The sequence below is a fragment of the Hirundo rustica genome, chromosome 24 (assembly GCF_015227805.2).
Source record: "Hirundo rustica isolate bHirRus1 chromosome 24, bHirRus1.pri.v3, whole genome shotgun sequence".
Taxonomy (NCBI): Eukaryota; Metazoa; Chordata; class Aves; order Passeriformes; family Hirundinidae; genus Hirundo; species Hirundo rustica.
In genome coordinates, this window is record NC_053473.1 from 829,261 (window position 1) to 838,639 (window position 9,379).

Sequence of the window (9,379 nt, forward strand, 5' to 3'; positions counted from 1 at the left end):
GCCAGGCTGGAGCAGAAGGGCATGAAGGACTGACCCTCAGGAAATGTGATCCATGTGGCAGCAGGTTGTGGGGAGCTGTTTTCTGTGGGATGGACTCCAGTTGGAGAAGTTCCTGGAGAACTGTCTCCCGTGACAGGGACCCCCTGCTGGAGCAGGGCAAGGACTCTGACTCCTCCCTCTGAGCAGCAACCATGTGGGATGAAAAGACTAGAACCCAAATTCCTGTCTTCCTGTGCCCCTGGGGGCATACAAGGGAGACTTTGGGAAGGAGGGAGGGCCAGGGGAAAAGTGACTGTGAGATTTGTTTGGTTTCTCAGGATCTTGCCCTGATGCTGGGAGAAATAAATTCAATAAATATCCAAAATCTGAGGCAGTTTTGCCTGTGACAGTGAAGGGACAGGGATCTCTCCCTGTCCTTATCTCAATTCAGAGACCCTTGGTTCTATTTTCTCTGCCATGTCCAGGTGCAGAGGGCAGGGACACCAGCTCTGGTGGGTACCTGGTGTCTGACCAGGGTCAACCCACCGCACGCCTGCAAGCCTGGTGAGTCCACAACCTCTCTGGGCAATCTAGCCCAGTGCCCAGCCACACTTCAAGGCCAGAACTTCTTCCTCAGACCACACTGAAACCTGCCCTCCCTCAGCTTCAGGCAATTCCCCCTGTCCTGTCCCTGAAGGCCGTGGGGAAAAGTCTCTCTGCAGCCTTCTGGTAGCCCTCTCCTGGTGGGTACTGGGAAGCTGCTGGATTGTTCTCAGTTCTACAAGTTCTCTCCTGAAGTCCCACCACTTTGGTATCAGGGACATGGCAGAGTGGAGGACCTTTGGCAACCTGAGGCCAGGTTGTCAAGGAGCGGAACAGTGGAAGCCTCCTGCTGCATGTGACATCACAAAGGCCAGAACCAGAGGAAGCTGAGGCAGCTCCAGGGGCAGAGCCAACAGAAGGCAAGCGCAGCGTGGCCTCTCCTCGTGCTTCCCTGTCGCTTCCCTCTTGCTGCCTTTTGGCAGGTGTGACCTTCATTGGAAGTCACCTCGCATCTTCTCCAGCCATCAGAGGAACACCAGGAAGAAATGGCTGCAGTGGGCCCTGGGATCAGCCTTCCTCCCTGCAAGATTCCCAGACTGGCAGAGGTTGCTGAGCTGGTCACCTCTGCTCTCTCCTCAGCCAGCCGCAGGGAAAAGCTGGCATTGGCCCTGAAGAAGGAAGGCTACATTCCCAAGCTCTTAGAAGTTTTCCAAGTCTGCGAGGAGTTACAGCTCAGCCAGGCCTTGCAGTATTTGTCAGCCATTATGCAAGGAATTCTATGGCTTGACCAAGCAGCTGTGCTGGAGGTGATGCTGTCGCAGGAGTGTATCATGGATGTGGTCGGCTGCCTCGAGTATGGCCCCTCTCTGGCACAGCCCAAATGGCACCGGCAGCTCCTGTGGCAAACAACCAAGCTGAAGGAGCTTCTGCCCATCCGAGACTCTGAGCTCCAGCAGAAACTCCACCAGATGTACTGGGCACAGTATATTCAGGCCATCATCCTGCCCAAGACAGCTGGAGTGGGAGCGGATTCTCTGCCCAGCCTCACCTCCTTCATCAGCTGCAGGAAAAACTACATCTTCCATGTGTTGGAGGTAAGTGGCCTCTGACGTGCACTCAGTGGCTTGGGACCTGCAGTTGGAGCTGCCAAGGGATCACCTTTCATCAGATATGGTTGCATATGCACAGGATGGGAGTGCTCCTGTTAGGAATAAGGTGTGGTGATTGGCTCATGCAAATGAGGAAGAATTGTTGAGTATGCTGGGGAGAAGTTCTGTTAAGGTTTACAGTTCTCTTGACATGTACTTTTGGTGTTCCAGTATAGTTTGGAACCCTTTTCTGTTCTCCCTTCAATCCTCCCCTCCCCTTCTGTGGTTCCTGCCTGGCAGCTCGGGCTGACAGGGCTGTACAAACCTGTGGGGCAGGGAGTACATTTACCCCTTGTCAGAGGCGGCAGGGAGTGGGGGACACTCGCTGCTGGAGGCCGGGCAGGGGAACATGGCCCCGCCAATCAAGAGACCAGAAGGGCTCCAGCAATGGAAGGCAGGGAAGGATTGATTGACAGGCCTTGGGAGGAGCCAATAGCCATCGATGGGCAAAGCCATGGCCTGTGGGAGGGGCCAGAGGGAGAGCGAAGGATTGCTTATGAATATTCATGAGGCTGATACAACCTCAGGGGATGAAAAGGCAGAGATGCCATTTTGTGAGCCTGAGCCTCTGGTGGGCAGAAGGAGTCCCAGCAAGCTCCCAGTGCTGTTCCTCCCTTTGCTTTGTCATTTTAATGGGTTCAAATTAAATTTAATTTACTCATTCCTGCCCAGGTTTTGAGTCATTTATAACAATCCCCCTTCTTTCTCCTCCCTTGGATTCTGTAGTTTAGAAAGGGAAGAGCTTGGGAAAGGATCTAAAGATTCCTGAATTGGCTGTCAAGTTGTTTCAAGTTCTCTTTGACAGCCAAGCAAAGAGAACTGCTTTGGAGCTGGTTTGTGGGGGGAGCTGGGGAACAAGCAGCTTTTGGGATTCTTTCTTAAGGCCACGTGCAATGTCTGTGGAACTCATTCTGAACCTGAAATGCCAAAGAGCAGGCTCAGGGAGAACACTGCCAGTGCTGCTTCCCATGGCAAGGTGTCCCAAGAAATGTGGGGACAGAGAGGGCAGAGAGCATCCAAAGCCTTGAGAGATGCTGCTGATGTTCAGTTTGGTTTTCTTGTCCCTTTGGAGGCTTAAGCAATGGGGGAACTGAAGCCCTTGGCCAGACGGGAGCTCTTGTCCTAGAGGTCCTGAAGTCTCTCTTGGGAGGAGAGGCTGTGACTGTACCAAGCCAAGGCTGGGGCAGAAGTGCAGAGCAGGGCAAGGGGGGAGCTGCTTTGAGTGCGAGGAAGGGCAACCAGGCCGTGGCTGCAGCCAGCTGGGAACCTGCTCCCCCTTGCCTGGGGGACATGAAGAAATGCTTTCAAGGGTTGCAGCTGCACAGGAGGGAAAGGGATCCCTGTGGGACGTTCTCAGGGCAGGGGGAGCAGGGCAGGTGCCACATGGGACAAGCTGGGTCTCGACTGCCTCTTGGAAGCTCCACTTTTCAGGAGCCTTCCCTGAGTTCAGCTTCCCCTGCAGCTCTGGGCTTCTGCCCCTGCTTCTGCTGCACACAGACACTGCTGAAACAATGCCCTGGGAAGGAAGGATCCTGTGGGATCTGTGTGCTCTGGCAATGGCCTTTGTTGGGCTACAATGAATGGAGGGGTGAACAGTTGGGCTTGCAGTAGTGGGGGATCCTCTCAAGATGGAAGTTCTGCCTTTCCAGAGGGCCTGTGACAGTTGTGTTCCTTCTGTGTGTTCCGCAGAAAGACCAGAGATTCTGGTCAGAAGTTCTGGCCCAGTTAACAGCTGGAGCTACAGGTGCCCACCAGCGATGGGAATTGGTGAGTCAGTACTCGCGGGCTTGAAAGGAGAGGGATGAAAAAGGGAAACTGTTCTTGAGGCCTTCTGCCATCCTTGAGGTCTTTCTGGAACCCAGGAATCCTTGCCAGTGCAGCTCAATCCATTTAAGTCCTCACTTAAAGAAAGATTTCTGGCAACCTAAGCTCTGATTTCTTTGCTGTAAATCAGGATTTCCTTGTGTAGAAAGGACATGCATGGAACTGACACCCTCGACTTCAAGCTCTGCTTTCTTCCCAGAAGGTTTCAGCATCAGAGAACTTTAGTTCTGTATCTGAGGTATTTTTGAGGTCAAGGCCAAGTGACAGATTTCTTCTTTCTCTGTGTGTTTCCTTTTCATGGCTTTGCTTTGTTGATGTTGGCAAAGCTTGGAGGAGACACCACAAGAAGAAGATCATTCTCTAGAAAGGTCCAACCAGGACTCCAACTCTGCTAGAAATTGTAACCCTTTCCTCTTTTCAGAGAATTGCCTTACTCCAAGACACTGGAAATTCTTTTTCCTTTGCAACAGGTGAACTTTCTGAAGGACTCCTGTGCCTTTTCCCTCACGTTTCACCAGAACAGGGAGGCATTTTTACAAAGCTTGGCCAAGCTGGGACTTCTTCCTGCTCTTGAAATTCTGCTGGTAAGTGAAAACTTCCGGCTGCTTTTCCTCAAAGCAGGAAAGGCCAGAGCCACTGGCACACTTGTTGGACCTACCGAGCACTTGTGTGTCCCTTTGCTCGCATACCTTGGCTCTGCTGACAGTGGATTGAACCAGCCACAATCCCAAAGCTCCCACAGCTCTTGCAAACGCCTGCCTGGGTTGCCCTGATTCTTGTGACTCTGCACCAGGGGCAAATCCTGTGCTCAGTGCAGTGCTTGGGACAAGGCAGAGATAGGATGGAAAGAGACTCTTTGCCACAGGGCAGCCACATTGGTGTTGTTTTCTTGGGGCTCTTGTGGTTATGCTTGGACCGGGGCCAGAGACGTCTTTTTAGCTCCTCTGGAGCTGTTGGCTCATTTCTTCCCAGAAGGATCCTGTCCTCATGGTGGCAGCAGATTTCTCTGTCCTGAGCAGCAATTGGTCAGGGTTTGTCCCTCCTTTGTCTGAGGCAGCTGTTGCTGCCTGACCATTGCAATCCAGGCTGAGTGCTGCTGTTGGTCACAAACACCAGATTCCAGGGGTTTCTCTGCTGCAGGAGCAACCTGGGAACTGAGCAAGGCACAGCACTGCCATCAAAGCATTTGTTCTGCCCTGCTCAGCTTGGCAGCTTTAGGGGAAGGTTGTTTGTGAGCCCTGTGTGAGAGAAACACTGCCATTCCCAGGAAGTTCAGGAAAAACCTTTCACTTGCAAGCTTGAGAACATGAAGGCAGAATGAGGCACTTGCCAACTTTTTAAACAACATCCAGGCAAAGGAAGGCCCTTCACAAACTTGACCTTGGCAAATTTAAGCTTAACCGCCTTTAACTTACCCACACAACGAGGCAGGGACTGGAGTTGTTTAGTCTGGCTTACAATCCATTGTCATGAGAAGAAGAAGTGAGGAGAAGAAGGAGACTGATTGACTTGTCCAATTGATCCTTTGGTATAAAATGAATCAGTTGTGGATAGCAGGTACAGAAGATCAGTGTCTCAGCTATTCCAGCCAGGAAGTGGCACAATGGGAACGGTTCCTGCTTAAATGAGGACTCTCAGATTCCCAGAAGATCTTGTGTCCCTTCTAAAGGAGGCAAAGAGGGGGCAAAAGAGGTTGCTTATTGGTTTATTGTTGCTTCTCTGGAACCATTTGTGTTTCTCAAACTTAGGAATGAAACCTTCCCAAAACCTTTCATTCCCTTTTCTTTGCAGCTTTACCTGATGGCATACAGCAAACCTGATTTACCCTACCAAATTATTTTTTTCTTAGGGAATGGACGATCTGCAAGTGGCATCTGCTGCCACAGATATCTTGTCTTATCTTGTTGACTTTTGTCCATTCCTGGTCCAAGAATTTGTCATGCAAGAGGCCCAGCAGAGGGACCATGTAAGTAAAAGTGCTTTGCAGGTGCTTGGACAGACCAGTCTTAGGGCAAATGGGAAACAAAACAGCCAAACAAAATCTCAATTGTTCTATTTAGTTTTCATGTTTATTCAAAGAAACCAACCAACCTGGTAGAAACCAGGAAACCCATTGCACTCTAATTATTTGGGGCTTACTTTGTTGGGGTTTTTTGCAGGGCACCGACCTCATCCGTGTGCTCATGAAGCAGATGATCTGCTCTCCTCCTGCTGCATTTGGAGGAGCTGATCAGGCCATGGAGCTGTTGCAGACACTGCTTGATCCAGGGAATCTGCTGGCCATAGCTGAGGTAAGGGAATGCAAATGGCTGAAGACACGGGACTGTCTCAGCCCAGGGAAACCCTGATTTCTCAAGTGCTCTCCTTGTGGGCCCAGCATCCAAACTGGTTGGGCTTGGGGTTAGTGCTTGGCTGTTCTGTGTGCTCTGAGCCTGAATGGCAAGAAGCTCCAAAGGAGATGAAGTTTCCAGAGCCTATGGCTGAGGCCAGGGCTGTGTCTGGGTCACTGTGCCCGCAGTCGTTCCCTGCAGCAGCACTTCAGGGACACAGCACGCTCTGAGCAGAGCTCCCACTGCCTGCGGGAGACATCCGGCAGCAGCAGAGTCTAGGAGAGGCCCTGGCAGCCCCAGTGCACAGGTTCATACCCTGCCATGGACAGCAATACCCGGGAAAAGGTTGGCAGGTTGGCATGATGCAATGACTGCGTTGGAGAAAACTTGAAGGACACTTTATCAAGCCTTGGGAGTCACGGGTGGATTGCCATGATAGATTGGCATCCCTGGTGGGAATTCTCTTGGGGATAGCAGGGTGGGCTGGATGTGTCTCAGATTTCCCTGCAAAGAAAGAAATGGCTCTTTGTGCAGGGAACACCCACCTGTATGCTTCAGGCCCCACCAGAAAGATACAGGCAGAGCTGTCGGAGCCAAGGAAATTCTTTGTAGGCTGTTTCTGCTAGTACTGCGCTTTCTGACTGAGAAGGTCTCCGCCAAGGCCAGGATTTAATGAAGCCATTTTCTCCCTTAGGTGTCCAAGATACTGGAATTTTTCAATTCCTTCTACATGCGCTGTCTTCCTGTTCTGACTGCGCCGCTTCTGGCCGATGCAGCAAAAGGTACCTGGGAAATAGCCAATGCGGATTTTTCCCTGATTTCTCCCTTTGGAGGCTTGTAGTGTCTGGAAGGGACTGACAGGGGTGCTCCCAGGGATCAGGCAGTCAGGCCAGCTGGGAATACACTTGAGGAAAACAGCTGCTCCTCAGGGACAGGGGTTCTGCAGGCCCCTTCTTGCCTCTCCCTGACATGGCTTCCAGCTGTGCTTTGTAGCAGATGGAACTTCCTGGAGGAGAGTTGTTGATGGTGGAGGGGTTGGACTTGGATGCTTTCTAAGAAGACTTGCTTCAAGGGCCAAAAAAGTCCATTTGAGTTGGTGGTTTTGTTCTCCCCCGAAAGTTCTACCTCCTAAAGCAACCCAGGAAACAAAGTCCACTAAAACCATGTCAGGAACTGCAATAGCATCTGAGCTGGATGGACAGCACAGGATATTTTTTTTTTTTTTTTTTTTTTCTCATTGAAGTCATTACTTTTTCTTGTAGATGATTATCAAACAGCACAACTCCTGGCCTTAATTTTGGAGCTGCTGTATTTTTGTGTGACACGGCACCAGGAGCACATGAGGGCTTACATCCTCCACTGGGATTTGCTAAGAAGGGTCCTCCTCTTGATCAATTCCAAACACACATTTCTGGCCTTGAGTGAGTAGCCTTTGGCATTTCCTTCTTCCAAGCTTAGCGTGTCCTGGGTGGAAGATGTTCCATGGGACACCTGAACTCAGGATTCATGGGAAGGGATGGGAATGAATTTCTGCACTGCAACCCTGGCCTGTGGCTCTGGAATCCTTGCATTTCTCTCTTCACAAAGGTGCTCTGCACTTCCTGAAGAAGATCATTGCCCTGAAGGATGAGCTTTATAACCACTACATCATCCAGGGAAACCTCCTGGCACCCCTTGTGCAGGCTCTGCTGAAGGATGGAGCTATGTTCAACCCACTCCACTGGGCTCTGCTGGAGCTGTTTGAATTCCTCAGGCTGGTGAGTTCAGCAGCAGCTTCAGCTCGGGCACGGCTGTGGCCTCTCAGCTCAACAGGCCCAGGGCAGCCTCCCTCTTCAATGCACCTGGCACAAACAGCCTCAGGGCACTGCTGACTCTGGTGAACCCTGCCATGGGAAGAGGAATCATTCTTTCCAGATTTCAGCTCTTGGCTTCCGGATCAATCTGAATTGCTTTGCAATTGCTCCAGACAAAAGTGCTTTGGCTCTGGCCAAAGCATGGTTCCTTTGCAAAGGAAACTTGGAAGCTCTCTGAACTGCAGCCTATGACCGCTGGAGACGTGAGACCATGTTTTTGTTCCTCTGCAGGAAGATTGTAAGTCCCTGGTTACCTATGTCATCGAGACCTTCTATCCTGCACTGGAATCCATCACCTATGTGCGGACATTCCAGGGACTGAAGAGGAAATATGAGAGAGAGCAGCAGCAACAAAAGCAGAGCGCGCACAGGTAGGCCCAGTCTCTGTGCTAGGAGCCTGGCAGGGACTGCCCTACAGCTGGGCTGCTCCTTGGTTTTCTCTTTGCCAGAGGGCAGCAGGAACAGGTGGCAGGTACTGACTTTGTCTCTCCTTCCAGAGGAGAACTTCCAGGATGAGAGGAAAGCTGCCTCTACCTTTCCTTGCAGGCCCCTGGAGTAAAGCTGCTCTTGCTCAGGGAATTCCTTGCGCCTCTCGGAAAGCCCTGAGCTTTCTCTGTCCCTACAAGGGGGGATTCTCCCCAGAGAACCTTGCTCTGTCCCTGCGAGGGGGAATTCAGCCTCCCTGGGCCTCAGCCAACGGCTGCTGTGTCTTACAGGGAGGACACAAGTGCCCATGGAGCTGGATTGCCTTCCAAATGGGCCATGCTCCCTCCAAACTCTGCAAATCATTGCTGATGCTGACTTAGGTGGGAGCAGCCCCAAAGCTGGAGTCACTTGTTCTGTCTCTCTACAGGGTCCTATCCCTCTTGGGCAGAGGTGCAAGAGCCTCAAAGCAGGAAGAGCAAATTATTATCAATGTAGCCCAAGGGGGGGGCAGTTCAGATGGCACCAACGAGCTCCAAGGGCTCCTCTTCAAAGACTGCAACCCCATGCCCGCTGCTGGTGGCCCTCAAGGTGGGACAACTGGGCTGAGCTGCTGCTCTGGCCAGGGACAGTGGTGACGCCATGCCAAGCCTGGCCCAGGGCAATGCAGCACGGGCAGCACCAGCCTGGAGGCCTGCAGCGGGGCTTGGGCTCAATTCACCCAAGCCCTGCCCAGGGACACTGACTGCTGGGGAGGAAGCCTGAAGAAAGGATGGGCGGGCCCTGGAGTTTGGTGCTGACCTGGGGACACAGTCTGATCTTTCATCTTCTGCATCCCTGAACTAGGGCCGCTTCTTGGCTCTTGCCCTGCTCACTTGCTGGTCTGGCTGGGGCATGGACAGAGGAGATGGCATTTGGGGGAACAAAAATTGTACCTTTCTAAGTATTCTTTCAACATGAGAATTTCCTTTTTGCCTTTTTCCATTTGGCAGAGATCTCGACCAGTGGACTCTGACAGCGATCAAGAGGAGGAAATTCCAAAGAAAAGACTGCGTCTGGCCAAAGGAAGGAAACCTACATTTGGGGGTTTTTAGGCTAAATAGTTTTTAGTTTCAATACTTGTCGTTTGTATTAGGCTTAGCTGTTGTTTGTTAAGAGATTTGCTGTTTTCTGTAGGTAGATAAGTGGTAGCGTTTGTTCAAGAAGGAAGAGTTTGCTTTCTGTTCAAGTTCCCAAGAAAATTGTTTGATTAAATTAATAGATTAAGGCTAAGCTGTAA

General features: G+C 51.4%; 1 protein-coding gene across 1 annotated transcript; it reads left to right on the forward strand.

The window, feature by feature from the left end:
• Positions 1-1,016: 1,016 nt before the first annotated feature.
• On the forward strand, positions 1,017-9,115 carry LOC120762958 (serine/threonine-protein phosphatase 4 regulatory subunit 3B-like; the record flags this gene model as incomplete). The annotated part of the gene is made up of 11 exons (XM_040085929.1): positions 1,017-1,616; positions 3,360-3,437; positions 3,965-4,078; positions 5,344-5,460; positions 5,654-5,785; positions 6,519-6,606; positions 7,087-7,245; positions 7,412-7,581; positions 7,909-8,048; positions 8,552-8,691; positions 9,093-9,115. Coding segments are annotated over 11 exons (1,761 nt in total), but the record flags the coding sequence as incomplete, so codon positions are not given.
• Positions 9,116-9,379: the final 264 nt, after the last annotated feature.